Here is a 17,596-nt window from a genome sequence, read left to right as displayed (position 1 = left end):
CCTCCTGACCCCGCAGCTGCCTTCCTTGACTTCCTCTGACTATGACAACCCGAGAAAGAGCACGCCCTTCAGCCTTCCTTCCTCCAGATCTGATGGCTGCCTTCCCATTCAGCCTTTCTCCTGGGGTAGGTATCCTTGTTGACTTCTCAACCAGATTTTTGTTTACCCGCAACCCCGCCATTTTGTTGCGGAGTTATTGGGGTCCATGACCTGGATCCTCCATCTTGTGGTTTCAACAGATTCCCAGATCGCTTTATACCGCTGGTCAGTGCCTTGTACCGCCAGATTGACCATTGCCTTAAGTCCTCCCTCTCTTGAGACACCTACATCCCTCTCTTCTTGTATGGTCACTGTGAGGCACACGTCACCCCCTCCCTCGGACCTGTTCCCTGTCTAATTGCGACCCGACGCAGTTAGGGAGTCCAACACTGGATACTGTTGATCACTGGACCCCTACTGGTTTGCCGACTCGCTTACTCTGACTTTTTGGTGTCCCCTGGAGTACTATTCTCCATGGCTGGTCTGCCTAGACCTGACCTGCATTACAACCCCCTTACTGTTCCCATTCTACCCTCCTATACTTCATATGACTTGTTCGCTGTTATTTAATGCCCTAGTAACGGATGTAATTGTGTAACAGTTTTTCTCTGTACTATGTTTTGCTCTAGTAACTGACGTAACTTGGTAACGGTGTTCTTTTCTAACACTAACCTCCTGTAAACCGCTCTGATACGTCCGAGTCTAGCCAGCGCTATATAAAACTCTTCAAATAAAATCTGTTAGAGGCCAAATTAAGAGGATCCGGCCTGCTCTTAAGAAATATTATGATGATATCGTTTTCAAGCTGAATGAATATCACTGAGAATAATGGATTCCTTATTCTGAATGGCAGTCAAAAAAGCTCTGTGGCTACCAAGTGATACACGTATAGGTGTGTACACTTATGCTGTACATGAAAACATACAAATCAAGAGAATGGCCATAATAGAGTACAATTAGAACATCGCATGGAACGGACTGTTGCCATTCTTTAGTAAGAAATTTCAGAGGGCCAGTAGCAGTGTCTTGATGAAGTAAGGAGAGATTACCTTAAAGCACGTATGGGCTATGCAATTGCGCCTTCTCGAATATCCCTTTAATGGCTCTTTAAAAAAAATTAAGTGCCCCCGAAAGAGGCACACTACTTTATGCATCATGCCTTTTTGAGAAGTCGTTTTGTGTGTAATATTTGATTTCTTCCCATTTTGTTTTCAAAAGCGATAATTAAATTGGCATGTTTTGGGTTTCTACCATTTATCCATCCAAACATTGTTTCTCAGAAGGTACTAACATAATGTGCATCAAAGTATTGTTTTAGTAGAAATGTGCTGTCATTTACAGCATTAAGAGTGAAATGACAATGTAGCCCCCCCCCCCCCCCACCCCAAATATGGTAATATTTTCTAAAGGATAGGGTGAAACAAAAAGCATACAATACTTTCATACATATGAGTCCCAAAAGAGTATAGTTATGACTGGGATAATATCCTTTAATATCTTCCATATCCTTAGGCATAAGAGGGAGAAAATGAACATAGTCAAACGTAAACATCTTGGTAGGTAACCTGGAGTACACAACAGTAAGGGTATGAACGACTCCTTATAAATGGTACATGTAAGAACTGGAGAGATATATTGGGTGCCAGGAGATGGGGCCCTATCATACATGGGCAGTGGCGGCTGGTGACATTTGAAAGTGGTGAGGCGGAAAATGATAATCGTACTCCACCGTAGTTGAGGCTGAGGGCAGTGGAGGTTCCCACATATATAATCACTCTACACACATATGTGTGTGTGTGTGTGTGTGTGTCGGAGTACAGCGCTGGTCGCCATCTCCCATCACTCTGTACTAGTTCACATTTCTGCAGTGCAAGCCTGCGGGACGTCACCATCGACTAATGACGTTCGGTTTGGCTAAACATAATGTCGGCAGGCGTGACGCAAACTAGGGGCCTGCCCTGTTATGGAGGGTTTTAAAAAAAATTTGAGTTTGATTTACTCCGGCGAAAGGATTCTCCCCTGTGGATTCACATTTGGTTCTCAAAGTCCGAACCCAATCAATGCACTCGTTGTTTTTAAATTCCACCGCTTGTAAGTCGGGAGAGTGTTGTTTCGACATCAGGAGGATGAAGGGCTGAGTGGCCCATAAGAGCTGAAAGCTGTGAGCTGGAGTAAAGCACGGATCCCTGCAGGGGTTGCCTAGCACCCAGCTTCACTGGAGGACGTGGGTAGGCAGGTCTCTGGATGTTCTAACTCTACATCTCACACGTAAAATAGGAAATCCGAGAGTAGTGAACTATATTTGGGGCTATTCTTCAATTTCAGATGTCTCTTCCAGCTAGGTAAATTTCACCTGCCTTAACTGGAACAACAATCTCGCCTGTAGATAATACGGCACTGCAGTTCCAATTAGTCCTGGCATATCCATATTTAGAACTACCACCAGCACCAAATGCAGAAAGCAACATTACATAAAATTAGTGATTCATAATGCTAACAATTGGGCCTGACGATAGTGGATCGGCGACTGTGGCCAACGGGAACAGGCCCAGTGTGTGGGGCAATATCTTTATAGTGCACCGTGCATGACACGTTTTACTGAAATACTTTCCTTAGTGCACAAAACCCAACGGGGATTGAACAAATATATACACACACCTTGCGTCGTCACTGTAGTGTAGTCACACAGTCACTCACTGTCTAGTACATCTCTTTGATTTTGAACGATCTCACTTGAGTCAACTGCACGTGCTCTCGTGCAGAGAGGAGGAGGAAGGGTGACTGGCCGTGGACCGGCCCGATTTGCCCAGCAACGACAGAATGTCCAATCACTGAATGGCTTAACACTAAGCCATTACAGTGATTTGGCATTATCCCACGTTGGACGCTCCCACCCCCGCGGTTTATGTCAAGACAGACTAGACTGGCAACGGCACAAGCACTACATGCTGCAGCAGCAGCCAATCCTGACGCTGCTCTCTTCAGAGGAGAGCAGTGTCAGGATTGGAGGGGGCAGGCAAAAACGCTGCTCATTTCGGAACCACTGGGGTCTGTGGCAGTGGGCAAACCCCATACTCATCCATGCTTGACAGTGAGTCCATGCAGGCCAGGCTAGTTGTCGCGTGATGTGATGCCGCAGCGCGACGGAGCGCAGCTTTAAATTAATAGTACAATTTGAAGTAAAGGTGAGAACTAACTTGTAATGCAGCGGCGCGCTCAATACATTGCCCAATACACATTAGTGGGGCAACGCCCCACCTCCCAAATTGTAAAACCGCCACTGTACATGGGTATCTGTGAGGGACGGTTCAAGTGGGCAAGGCAAATGAGAATCATTGAAGGGAAAGAGGCGGAAATGCAGTCTCAAATGTTTTTGTTAGATAATGTAATGAACAGTCATTGAACGATGTGGTCGTTATTTGTAATTCTGCCTTTGTTTTAAAATCGTTTGGTTGTCTAACATATCTGATACGTTGAAAAATACATTTGTTGATCATAAAATATACATTGGGCTTGTTTTTTATCACTTATCACTTTGGAGTACTATCACAAGTTTCTCTAATGGAGTATAAGTTCGGGTGAACGGAATATTTTCTTGAGCCTATGCATTCAAACTTAAAATTTTGGATTCTGGATTAAATGTTTTTTTGTGTAGTATGGAGCTAATCCAGATGTGCGCATCTTTTTTAATGCTTACCAGGGTTCGACAAATGGCAAGGAACTTTCCGAAAAAGGTGTGAAGATATGGGATGCCAACGGATCAAGGGAGTTCCTGGATAAACAGGGCTTCACCTCCAGGGAAGAAGGCGACTTGGGCCCAGTGTATGGCTTCCAGTGGAGACATTTTGGTGCTGAATACAAAGACATGCACACAGGTGAGTTCAGTGCAGTAGCCTACACCACAACCAAACTAGAAAGGAATGCTAATTTAATTGAAAAAATATATATTTATACAGTGTTGTGAACTGAAAAAAGTGTACTCTCTTCCAAGCTCTCACCTTAGAAGTGTGAACAGGTGTCTATCTTGGAGTTTTTTGTTGCTCAAAGAGGACGAGGTTAAAATTAAAAGCGCCTGTAGGCTGCTGCTGTTGGGCTTTGAGGGCAGTAGTTTTGGCCTCCGGTGAAACTTCTGTCTGACAGGACCGTGCTTTCACAGAGCATCAGAGAATGGCTTCTCTAGAAGTCAAAGGACCCACTGAAGCTCCTCTGCCAAGGTAGGACGAGGAAGGTCCAACTTTCCAAGAGACACCAAAGACCTAGTGGAAGTGGGTAACTGAAGCAAGGAACATCCTAGGATACAATTTGGGAGAAATGGCAACTACCTGTGGCCGTTGGAAATTAGAAGTTGAGGCAATAAATCGGGGGGTTTATAAAGCACGACTTGAGGGTCTCAAGGTGCGGGGGGCAGCTGGTCCCTGTGGGTGTAGAGGATCATTCAAAGAGCCTGGTCTTAAGGTCCTTCCTGAATTGGGTCAGAAATGTGGATTGCGGGAGGTGCAGGGTCAGGGTGTTCCAGGTCTTGGTGGCGAGGTAGCAGAATGAACTTCTTTGGTTCTGGTCTTGTGGATCCTGTGGACAGGCTAGGGTGCATTGGGTGGACCAGAGTTGGCAGGCAGGTACATTCAATGCGAGACAGTGGTTCAGATATGCTGGTTCTATGTTGTGGAGAGCTTTGTAGGCATGTGTGAGAGGCTTGAAGGTGATTCTCTTGTTGACTTGGAGCAAGTGGAGTTGTCGGAGGTGTTGCACGATGTGGCTTGAGCAAGAGATGTCGAGGACCAGTCTGGCAGTTGCAGTTTAACGTTTTGTAATTTCTTGAGCGGTTTCTGGGTGACGTCGGCATAGTGTGTGTTGCTGTAGTAGAGTCTGCTGGTGATGAGTGCTTGGGTGACAGTCTTTCTGGATTCTGAGGGGATCCCTCTGAATGTCTTTCGAAGCAGGCAGAGTGTGTAGAAGCAGGCTAAGGAAACTGTTGATTTGGCTGTTCATTGAGAGCGGAGGTGCAATGGAGTGTACTACCACTGTATTTGCTGAGCCTAGAAGCTTGCTCGAGCCACATGCCTGGCTCTGACTCCTTTCCCTCTTGAACCCTCGAGCCCGAAACAAGCATTGTCTGACCCTTCCACAGTGACCCTCATCCACTGGGATCTCAAACCCTTCCTTCTCCGCACGACTCTGTGAGCAGGGTTGCTGCCTTAGGCCAGCAGCACAATGGTAATGTACGCACACTATTTTCCTTTTGTCTGAAATGTTTCTTATATCTTATTGCGACAGACAGATGCGGGATACATTTCAGTCAAATGGAAAAATAGTGCACATCTTCAGTTGCTTCTAGGTGCCAAATTTGGAACCGGAGAACAAAGTAAGTCTGGGCGTCTGCTCGACACCCTGGGATTCTGGCCAACCCACTTAATCTACAGGGGCTGGGGAAAAACAACAACAAAAAATCTGTAACTGGTGGTCATGTAAAAGCACTCCAGTACCTTTGGGTCGAGTTTGCCTTCTTTGTAGGTAGACTTCAACATGTCTGTCTAGAGCAGTGAAGCCAGACCTCTGATTCCATTCACACCACGTCTCTTCCCCCCCCCTCCCCCCCCACACCCCCCTGGGAATCAAGCCTCTACGTTGCTCGCTCCTGACCTGCCATGCCAAGTAGGTTTAGGTCTCAGCTCATGCAAGGGCTCTTAGATCCCAGATAGACCCTTGGTTTTGCCTACCCTGTTAATTTATTGGCTCGCCCACCTTTGAGCAGAGTATTGCGGTCCAGCTGAAGGCAGGAATTTGAAAAAGAAGCTGCATTAGAAATACACTAGGAACACTAACTATGCAAGAGAAACACAGGTGAAGCACTAAAAGCATTACCTTCTGTATGCATCTGAAATGCCAGTAAGAAATCTAGTGGAGGTTTCTTCTTCCCAAGGAATAGACTTTGTGAGAGCAGGAGCGTCTAGGCCCGTGGAGGTGCTGCAGGAACACTCCGTTCTAATGACGGTATTAGAATGTGATGGAGTCCCGCAGGAACCCTCACTCTCCAGCGTTTCCTGAGAAGTCCAACTCCGCAAGCTACCAATGAGTTTCTTAAATCCAACGACATCCAACCTGCAAATACACAAGTATCTAACGGGTGGCACTGTTAGGCATCACCTTTATTTCTCTACTGCACAGCCAAGCCACCGAGGTAGGAAGAACTCTTGTACTTTAATGTCGGCCTTTGTTCAACACATTGAAGTAAAAAAACAAAAAAGAGAGAATGAGTAAGTACAAAGGTAAGTGCAGTTCTTTAGGGATATGGAAAGGAGCAATGATGCCTCTCATTTTCAGGTTGGTTCGCTGTAAAATGTTGACACAGATTTACTTTTCCAAGGAACAGCCTGAAATACTAGGGAGCCTGTACACAAAGGTGTTTTGGAGTACGTAAAGTGGTATTCTTGGATATACTCTTGCATGCTTCAGAAAGAACGGTTAGGGGAGGGTCCAAGGGAAATTTAGTTACCTGCAAGGATTCAGTCCTCAAACAATTTCTCAAAACACAGCAAAGAAATCCTTGGGTCTTAGGTACCACAGAAAACAGACAGAGGCACTAAAGGATAACACAAAACGCCTGTGGGGGAATCTTTCAGGACGAAATCCCTCACCCACTAAAGATGGCATGCTTAATCATCTTGAATTCCCCTCTTGGCGGGAATGCCTAATTCCGCCAAGGGCTACAACTCAATCTCTGAGAGGAAGGAGCTCTGGGATGTTTTTTCCAACTCTGTTAAGGATATACTAAATCATGCAGACGAGAGAGGCTAGGATAGGTTAGGGTGAGGGCGCAGCTCAACAAAAAGTATCAAACTGTGTAGGTAGTGATGTTAAAACTAGCTACCGGGAGGGAAGGAGTTGCCTTTATTATCTTTTTTCCTCTGCTAGGGTTAAAACAGAGCACCTGCAGTATGGATTTATAACTAAATGTGTCGGACGAAAACGGGTCTACATGTTTCAGCCAGAAAGACCCAGATGGTGTAAAGGCTTTCGTCAGGACCTAGGAAATTGCTACTGCGAAATTAGTGAGTGGAGATAAAAAGAAAGTGAAATACAAAACCAGTAATCATGCTTTTTTCAGTTAAGATTTACTGGCCGTACCTGTTGGATAAAAATAAACAAGGGGAAAACCAACAGATCAGTGACTCTGAATATGTTTGAGTACATGGTGAAAAAAATGTGGGACACTCTTATCCCCACGTATGCAATGCGTCTGGCATGTGTAATAACTGTAAAGCTCTGTTACCCGTGGTGTATGGATAAAAGGCCTCTCCTCAACCTGGCAACAGCTCAGTGAAGGGGACACCGCTTTGAAACAAAGGATGTGGCAGTGTCCATTATATCGATAATTTAGTTGGCACTACTCCTTACAAACAGTATTTTTTTTGTTTTAAAGAAAGAGAACGCAGAGACACCAAGTTTATGAAAGTGCTTATGGGTCAGAAGCTGAGTCTAGTAAAGTTAATTATTCACCCAGATCCGTTGGCATAGGGTCTAGGGAGTGTGTATTATACTTAGCAAATCCCTAGTACTGTCTAAAAAGGTTCGAAAAAAGGGTTCAAAAAATGGTTTAGACTAAGGGCGGTGAACCATTGTGCCCAAATATGATCGCATTGTTTCTACTACGAGTTAAGGTAGGTAATAGATTGCTGTGCGTTCACAGCAACCAACTGTGCTCTGCTTTCAGGTTAGTGTACCTCGTGTAGAGCTGGTACAGATGTACACTGTAATGAACTGTCAGATACGCAGTCTCAACGGGTGCGAGACTTGCCTTACTTCGACCAAAAACGGGGAACATACGGTCGCAAGCTCTTAATTGCATCTAGTCGCCGTAAGACGCAACATTTGATGGTACAGCAATAGCCCATATCCTGGGGCTCGTGTATCGGAGGCGCTGCCCCCAGCGCGTGAAGAAGCCATAGTGCTCGTTCAGTGTCTAATATGCAGTCATTGATAGGACAAGAAAACATTGGGTGCTGGTGAACTAATGCCATAGGAACCCTGTGTCTAATCACTTGCAATAAACAAGCGGTAGTGTTATTAAACAGGAAGCCCCTGTCAAATCACTTGAAAAAAATCAAGCTGTAGTGTTAAGCGGAGTACTATGTTCAATGGCTGTGGAGGCTAAAAACATATGACCGATTTGGGCGATCTGGTGTGAAAACACAACCAGTGTCACCTGGCTAGAGGTTGGGACTACAAAGCAACGTTCAGCGGGAGTCCACTGAACCTAGTGCACGAACATCTGGGTGCCAATTTCTTGTAATTCTTTCAAACAGCTGGTGTTAAACGCAAACTGGGTGCTAGTTGTTCTCAGGAGTGAGAACTACACTTCAGTTGCACGCCGGTTAGTCAGACGCATAACAAGATTCACATCACCAACATAACGTTATAAGCTGATCTGACAATATCGTGTATAGGTTGTTTGTGCCAAACGTCGAGGCTCGATGAAGATTTCTGCCTTTGTTTTCGACCAAACATAGTGCCACATACCCTGGGCATGCACGTTGTAGCCTGTTTGAGAGGCTCCCAAACTTCATATCCTGATTGGATGCGCACCAACGGAGCAATGTCACGCTCCTGAGCACGTATGCCGGGCACAATACTTAATGAGCAGTTGTCCGCTTCGGTCATAAGTTTTTAGTCCCCATAACCATTGAACTTAGTACTCCGTTTAACACTACGGCTTGATTTTTTTTTCAAGTGATTTGACACTGGCTTCCTGTTCAATAACACTACTGCTTGTTTATTGTAAGTGATTGGACACAGGGTTCCTATGGCATTAGTTCACCAGAACCCAATGTTTTCTTGTCCTATCAATGACTGCATATTAGACACTGTAAACGAGCACTATGGCTTCTCAACGCACAGGAGGCAGCGCCTCTGATACTCAAGCCCCAGGATAAGGGCTATTGCTGTACAATCAAATTTAGCTTGTTACAGCGACAAGATGCAATTATGCGCTTGCGGCCGTAGGTTCCTTGTTTTTGGTCTAAGTAAGGCAAGGCTCGCACCCGTTGAGACTGTGTATCTGACAGTCCATTACAGTGTACATCTGTACCAGCTCTACATGAGGTACACTAACCTGAAGGCCGAGCACAGTTGGTTGTTGTGAACGCAGGGCAGCCTATTACCTACCTTAACTCGTAGTAGAAACAATGCGTGCATATTTGGGCACAATGATTCACCGCCCTTAGTTTGAACCAGTTTCTTTAGCCCTATTTTCAAACCTTTCTAGACGGTACTAGTGATTTGCTAAGTATAATCACACTCCCTAGACCCTATGCCAACGGATCTGGGTGAATAATTAACTTTACTAGACTCTCTGCTTCTGACCCATAAGCTCTTTCATAAACTTGGTATCTGTGTTTTGTTTTTAAATACTGTTTGTAAGGAGCATTATCAACTCAATTATCAATATGTTTGGCGCTGCCACATCCTTTGTTTCAGAGCGCTGCCCTCTTCCCTGAGCTGTCGCCAGGTTGAGGTAAGGCCTTTTATCCGTACAGCACGGGTAAGAGAACTTTACAGTTATTACACATGCCAGACGCATAGCATATGTGGGGATAAGAGTGTCCCATATTCTCTTCATCATGCATTCACAAACTTGTTCAGAGTTGCTTATCTATTGGTTTCCCTCGTTTTTTGTCTTTATCGGGTACGACCAGTAAATCTAAACTGAAACGGCATGATTACTAGTTTTGTATTTCACTATCACCACTTACTAATTTCGCAGTAGTAACATCCTAGGTCCTGACGAAAGCCTTGACACCATCGGGGTCTTTCTGGCTGAAACATGTAGACCTGTTTTCGTCCAACACATGCAGTTCTAAATCCATACTACAGGTGCACTGTTTTAACCCTAGCAGCAGGAACAAGCTAATAAAGGCAACTCCTTTGCTCCGGTTAGCTAGTTTTAATATCACTACCTACAGTTTGATACTTTTTGTTGCGCTGTGTCCTCACCCTAATCTAGCCTAGCTCCTCTTATCTGCAGGATGTTGTATATCGTTAACAGAGTAGAAAAAAACATCCCTGAGCTCCTTCCTCTCAGAGTGGGAGTTGTAGCCCTTGGCGGAACTAGGCGTTCCCGCCAAGTAGAGAATTCCAGATGAAGCATGCCACCTTTGGTGTGTGAGGGATTTCATCCTGAAAGGGATTCCCACACAGGCTTTTTGTGTTGACCTTTAGTGCCTCTGTCTGTTTTCTGCGGTACCCCAGACCCAAGGATTTCTTTGCTGTGTTTTGTATACTCTTACATGCCCTTGTGAAATAACCCCAGAACTTATTTTAAGAGGAGTATTCATATACAATTAAAATAAGTGGAGCAGACTCTGCACGCTTCACTTCTACTAGTGGGTAGTAAGACATTTTGGGGCTTACTTTCAAAGGCATGTATAACTTTCCGTACTCCTAAAGGCTTTAGTTTCTAGTGGTTTTTTTTCTTTGTAGCTTACTTTAATTTCAGGATCGAAAAAATAAGATATAAAGATTGATTCTGCATGTGCTGATGTTTGTATTAATCTTTAGTGAGCATTAAGGTCCAGATGAATTTATTTTCCTGTGATGCTGCATGCATGTAAGCGGCTTGCCCTTATTAGTGGTTCATGTGTAGATGGGTGTTACCACAGAAATACAAGGGCTTAGAAGGCAATTTGTGTTTTACCTGCTTTTGCCTCCATACCCTGGTTACCCTTCAGAATTGATGTCGCGAAGTAAAGTCGCATATCCAGCATGCTTTAAATGCTCCTTGTAACCTTATACTTGTCTGCAATTTTTCTTCAGATTATACAGGCCAGGGAGTCGACCAGCTGCAGGATGTAATTGACACGATTAAGACCAACCCAGATAGCCGACGGATCCTCATGTGTGCCTGGAATCCTAAAGGTAGCTTAGTCTGTGGCAGAAAATCGCTTCCTTGTCGCTCCTTGTACAGCCTTTTCTGTTATAAATGATATATATTCATTCAACAGAGCATTGCGCCTGTAGTATAGCTGCATATATATGTTGCTTCCCACTTTCATGTGATAAGTGCAGGCCTCATTTCTGGAGATTGAGGGAAGGGAGATGTTTTGTATGTCTGTTTTTAGAAGGAGAGAGTCAAATTTGTGTTTGGGGGGAGAGGGGGGTTATTACCGGTTGAAGCTATCAGATGCAAGGTTTTAAACATTTTTTTAAATAGTTTTATTTTTATTCGTGTGTTGTACATACTGCGACAATTTGGATGAGTAATGTAGTTTACAATAGCTTGTATGGTAGTACAATGGGTGGAGTTCAACTGGATAGCCGGGCTTAACAAACACAGATTTAGTGTGCTGCACATCTAACGGGATGCAGATTAATGAAAATATTAGGCATAAGTGATATCTCTCTGAATACATTGAGTGTTACATAGTATTTTAGCGGAATTAAAAAAAGACTTTGTCCTTTCCGCCCCTACCTTTCCTCCACCCCTGGGTTCTCTCTACACTTCTCATCACCCTCCTTACTGCACCCCTGGGCTCACTTTGTGCTTCTATTTCTCCCCTCTGAACTTCTTCTCTTCCTCGATTTATGTTCTTGTTCCCCTCCGTTCTGGTGTCGTCCTACTCCTGAAAACTCCTAATTTCTCTTCCCACTGCACCATTGCTCATAAGCTTGTCACCATGTCTCTAATGCATGGTAGGATTTCTCATCTACATTCTGCAACTCTTCCAGGCCACCACTACTCAATTCCCCATAGGCATTCAAGGGATAGAATGATTCGTTGGCCACAGCAGGGTCTAGTCGGAAATTTCCAAATACTCTACCCAGTCTTCTGCAGTCTTGCATACTGTTAGAACTTTATCCCTAGTGTGATATAACTGAACTGGATATAAACCGCTTTTAAATTGCTTCTTCTCCCTCACATTAAGGATCTTCACAAATGGCATGAGTATTGTTCAGTTCTTTAAAATGTTCTTGCTGTCAGCTCCCCTAAAGGAGCAATTTGCTGATACACTGATTTTTAGGTCTCATTGAGACCTGTTGTCTACAATCAGTGTGCTACCCTCAGCTCATATGGTAAGCATTTGTTAACTTTAGTGTTTATCTTGTTCCTTCGTTACCGTTTGCCCATGGCATGCATGTGTCATGCCTCTTCTTGTTTGTCCCTCCCCTAGAGCATGGACCAAGTACTTGTGTTCGTCCACTACTCCAGTTTTTGGAGCTACTTTTTTTAAATTTGAGTTTAAGTGTTCCATAGGAGTGCTTATATTTTCTTTCGCTTCGTCCCTCGCACAGCCATCCCTTTTGCATGAACAAGGTCTCTGCATCAGATTTGAGCTGAGGTTCACTTGTGGTCTTACAGGGTCTAGAGTTACAACCCTAGGCAAACTAGCATCACATAATTTGTTTTCTCTTTCTCTCTCCGCTGTCCAGGAACATCTGGCATTCCAGTGCAGCTTCTCCCCAACCACCATATTCTGGAGCAAACTGTTCTCCTTGCTCGCCGCTGGGAGGATGGGGTGTTTGGGTAGCCTTTGGGAGAAGATGAACCGCCAGAGACAGTCTGATGCTGCTTGCACCCATGACCCTCCCACTTTCCCCATGCTTCGGACAACCTCTCTGGCTTCAGCGCCATGCCGCCAAAACTCCCTCATGGCTGAAAGGCTGGTTAGCTGCGTTATGGCCCAAAGTAGCCCCTCACTTATGGTGTGTCAAGGGTGGGTGGCTAATCTTTTCTGATGTGCAGACTGTTTGTTGCTACCTCAGCAATGGATTGCATGGATCTCAAGGCAAGAGTGCTGGAGCAGGCAGTCTCCTTTAGCGCCACTCAAGTACTCTGATATCATGCCACTGATTGCTGAGCATTGGCATTATCTAGCCCTTCCTGCCTTTTGTTCTGGGCAGATGGACATTGGAGGGGGTACATCAGCCTCACAAAATGCACCAAGAGCTTGACGGCCCTGGGTTGTTATGGCCTAGTTTGCTGCTGTTGCACTGGGGTTAGCTATCTTGCTTTGTAAAGCATGTTGGGATGCCATCTTTACTTTAAACCACTCACCCTGGCAATGATGTTAAATGCGCATGGAGAAACTCCGGCACCAGTTTGGTGTTTTGCCCTTTGCACTTCATACGTAATCGGTGCCATATTTTCATTAACACCATGCATCTGCCATGCTAAAAAAAGCTTTAAAACTGTTTGTTACAATTGTTATCGGTATGTACACTCTATGGAATAGGAGCAGTTAAGTTTCCGTGTTTTGATGACACTGGTCTCTGATATTTTTTCTGTTTTTGCACTTTTGTATAGTGCGAAAATGAGATGAAGTGCATGACATTAGTACCAGTTCCATGGCACAGGGTCACAGTCCGTTTTTAGGCACAGGGACATTGTGTGATTTGGCCAGAATAAGGGAATGTTTTCTGGATCCATCCTGATTCCCGTATTCAGAATGACTGGGTCCTGCCGAGGCCTGAAGATTTGGAAAGCATATCCGCTTACTTCAGGTGCTCTGGGCTGATTGGTAGAGGCGCAGCACGGCTAGGGGTAGACGACCAGCATTTGCAAGGCAATAGGTCTCAAACTTGTGAGAGTTTAAGCTATTGGCATTGTAAATGACAATGCCTTTTATTTATCAGTTTTGAAAATGGTTACAAATAAAGGGCATTGTAACTTACAATACTGAATGTTGCAGGAACGATGTGACTACAGTAGGAGAAACTTTACGAAAATAGTGCTCGCAGACTAAGACGTACAGTCCTCATGGAAGGTTACAAATGAAGACAAGGCAGTACTAAAGAGGGACTAACAAGCCTATTAAAGAATCAGAAGCCAGCATTTACAAAGGACAATTACACAAGCCAATGAGAAAATATGGGCGGAGCTTCAATTCCATACTCTAATTCAGCATGCCTCGCAGAGCAGCGCATGCGCTGCCCAGGCTCGACCTAAAAAGGTGATTTATAAATAAGATAGTTTTGGATGACCATAAATGCCACCTTCTACTAAGCATGACTGAAGTTTTTGTTTTTTTAACAGTGTGCTCATGTTACACACAACGTCTAATAACGGCAATTTGCATGCTGAATGAGGGCTTCAATCAGCCAGAGTTTCCGTTACACATAACTTGCACCATATTTGAGGGGAGTAAAGTATGCATACACAGCAGACCCGACTCGGTGGGGGGCTCCTGAATATTAAACAAACGGGGCTTTATTGTAGTTATCTCCCACCTAAAAGGACTGCTTCAATAGATGTCAATTGGTAAACTACATACACTCAATTTTTTCTATTTTTATTTAGATCTACCACTTTTCACTTTTAAAATGTTGCGCTGTATGAATAGGATAATGGTGGTTAAGATGGTTTTAATGCACCGAAGCAAGTTGGCTGCGTCATATCTCTATTTTCCATGTCTTTCAGCCATGTTGAACTGCAGCCATGCTGCTATCGAACATGGCTGAAAGACCTTGACATTGCCAATAGCTCTGGCATTGCTGCGACCTAATGGCTTTGCCAATGCTGGTCCTCTTGCTCGGTTAGCCAAAAGTACTCAAGGCCACTGGCTCTTCTTAGGGCTCCCCTTACTAGGTGGACTCTGAGGAGGAAGACTCAACGATATTAACCTTGAACTGTTCGTTTCTTCATCTGCAAGGCCAAGATAGGTCTATGTTATAGCGAGCAGGTGTTCAATATTTCGAAACAGAAGTGTTTTCCATATACTACCAGGAGACCAAAGTCATCCAGATTGATTCAGATATCATTTGGAAGACTACTGGTGCTTCTTTGTCGGCATGAAATGCACAGACTATAATTTTAGTTTCCGATAGTTGAAATTTGAACTTCAGATATGGGCTTGATAGTTCGACTTCCTGAAGATCGCAGTACTACAAATTCTCATCTGGAATGTTTGTTGGCTCAGCCATTCAGAAGCTTGGTTTGTGGTAATTTACTACAGATGTCTAGATTATTCTGAGCATTCTTAAACGGAGTAGCCTGCTGTGTTACAGGTTGAATGAAAGGAACATTATTTGTAAGTTGCAGATGGTTTGACTGCAACTGAAGAAGCTTGGTCTGTTGGCAATTTGCTGTCATTGTTTACCTGTTGACTGATCTTCCTTTTACTGCTCTGCCTAGATATTCCCCTTATGGCCCTACCCCCTTGCCATGCCCTCTGCCAGTTTTACGTGTTGAATGGTGAATTATCGTGCCAGCTGTACCAGAGATCAGGAGACATGGGACTGGGAGTGCCTTTCAACATTGCCAGTTATGCACTTCTCACGTATATGATTGCCCACGTAACCGGCCTGAAGGTATGCTATTAGTACTTTTTCCAACTTCCTTATTAACTTCAGTTTTATGGAAAGTCATTTAAATGTAAGTTTTATCATATTTGCTTTCTTATAAAGCAGTTTTGCTCATGAGTTGGGGCAAAGACGGCATCCTTGTTTTTGAAAGATCTGCTACTTCAGTGTGATTTAGCACTTCGAAATCAGAGCATTTTCTGTTATTGCCTAACTCTAAATGAGTCCTTGCATGATGATAAAACACTTTAAACACAGCCATCCCCAAACTGCCAGACACCCTCCAATCTAACATTACCAGTGTTGCACAGTTTTTCTCAGATTTCTGGAATAAAGTACCCTACATTATTCGCTGGAGGCGGCCTGCCGCATCATCCCCAGTGGCCTATAGGAGCACGCCTTTGACACTTAAGCAACCAATGGCGACGCAATTACTGGGGAGGGAAAAAAAAAGAAATCCTATCCATACCAATCAAATTTAGCAAACATCAGACCCTTCTCTAAACTCGCTTACCTCACCAAACTGATGGAATAGATGGATATTTACCAATGTCCAAACTAAAGTAAAGAAGTTTTGACCTCTGTTGGATCATGTTTGTCAAACATGTGATACAGACAAAAAGTAGCATCTCACCTATGTGACCTATGCTTCAAGATCAATGTGAATTTGGTTTGGTCACTTGTGTGTTTTTTTTTTTTATGGATCAGTCTTAGGCTTTTGACACATAATCCACCAGACTGTTTTCTTTTGCAGAGTCCATAGTACTAGTGTCAAATATTTGGCGGCGACTAGATCAGTTTGTTCTCATCGGATAAATCACAGGTTATATTTGTCAGGGTTCAAGTTGTCATCAGTGCTTCTACCTACAAGAGTTGAAGTGTGGCTCACTGGTTAGAGGAGGCAAACCCTGATGCAGAGGTCAGACCCGGGACCAGGGTTCAATTCCCGACACGGCAGGGTCTTGAGCTCAAAAATGTCCACAGACTCGATAATTCTCGCCTCGGTGCCTACTCGAATCATGGGTTCACACTCTGCAACTCTGGGCAATAGCTTGCTTAATCTCCACTACGGCCCCACCACGATGGGATGCCTGGTCTTCGACTTGGGGATGCCCAGTAGGGGTTATCTCGCAGGGAAAGCCAGGACGGGTTCCCAAAGCAAGCGCTGAGAGACCTGTCGGTGATTTGGCGCTATATAAATCGAAATTAACATAACATTCCAAAGCACTCCATTTTAAACCCCACGCCCGCCACCCACCTGCCAAACCCCTTTAACAATTTGTACAGCCTCCCAGTTGGAGGCAGAATCCAGCAATCCAAATCGTGTTGGCACCGCATAACATCGGACAGGTGGGTCCTGCAAATTGGTGGGAAAGGGGTGCTCTCTACCATTCCTGACCACTGCATCGGCCTCAGAACTACAGACAGGGGGCTATCTGGCCGTCTTACAGCAGGAAGTGTATTGAGAGGGTTCCTGCATTGGAAGTGTGTTGTGGTTGTTACACTCACTACTTTCTGGTGCAAAAGGAACTTGAGGCCTCTTTCAAATTTAAACTTGGGCACTCACAATGCTTTCCTCCGGAAGGCCAATTCAAGATGCTCACCCTGGCACATTGCTTGCCTACACTCAACCCTAGAGACTGGATGTTAGCATTGGGCCTGCAGGATGCTTATTTTTACATCTCCATTCTGCAGGGGCTATCTGCGGTTCATGGTGGGACTGGAGTATTTTAAGTTCTGTCCTCCACTTTGGTCTCACCAGCACCAAAGAGGACAGGGATCCCATTTTCCCCCCAACTCTGACTGCTGAAGGCGGGCTCACCCCAGGCAGTTGTCACCCACCTCCACATAAAGGCGAACCTCCTGACCGCTTTGGGGTTCACTATCGGTATACCAAAGTCACATCTGATACCTTCTCGGACACTCCCTTTCTTTAGTCATTCTGCACAGGTCTGACTTCATGCCTTAATCCCAGAAGACCTTCAGGCTATAGCCTGACCTTTAGCCTCTGTCCTGGATTTCAATGAGGTTAACTCTGAGGCTGCTGGGACTGATGGCCTCCAGCATCTTGCAGGTGAAGTATGCCGGGTGGCATATGCAAGCTCTGCAGTGGGATCTGAAGTCTCAGTGGGCACAATATCAAGGGGACCTCTCCGATCATGCATGAATCTTGGAGTAGATTGCAAAAGACTTGTAGTCTTGATTGCTCAACTGCAATTAGGTCAGTGGCCGACAGCTCTCCCTAACCGGAGCAAAGAGTGGTAAC

The 17,596-nt window shown here is 44.7% G+C and overlaps 1 protein-coding gene across 1 annotated transcript in view; it reads left to right on the top strand.

The window, feature by feature from the left end:
- TYMS (thymidylate synthetase) overlaps nucleotides 1–17,596 on the top strand; it is a 52,503-nt gene that overhangs the window by 17,169 nt on the left and 17,738 nt on the right. Inside the window, exons 3-5 of the mRNA XM_086965615.1 lie at nucleotides 3,740–3,914; nucleotides 10,849–10,950; nucleotides 15,164–15,339. Of these exons, the coding sequence (XP_086821741.1) occupies nucleotides 3,740–3,914; nucleotides 10,849–10,950; nucleotides 15,164–15,339 (453 nt within the window). The remainder of the gene's footprint in view (nucleotides 1–3,739; nucleotides 3,915–10,848; nucleotides 10,951–15,163; nucleotides 15,340–17,596) is intronic.

This window comes from Lissotriton vulgaris, chromosome 4_1 (assembly GCF_964263255.1).
Source record: "Lissotriton vulgaris chromosome 4_1, aLisVul1.2, whole genome shotgun sequence".
Classification (NCBI taxonomy): Eukaryota; Metazoa; Chordata; class Amphibia; order Caudata; family Salamandridae; genus Lissotriton; species Lissotriton vulgaris.
This window is presented reverse-complemented; position numbering and strand designations above follow the sequence as displayed.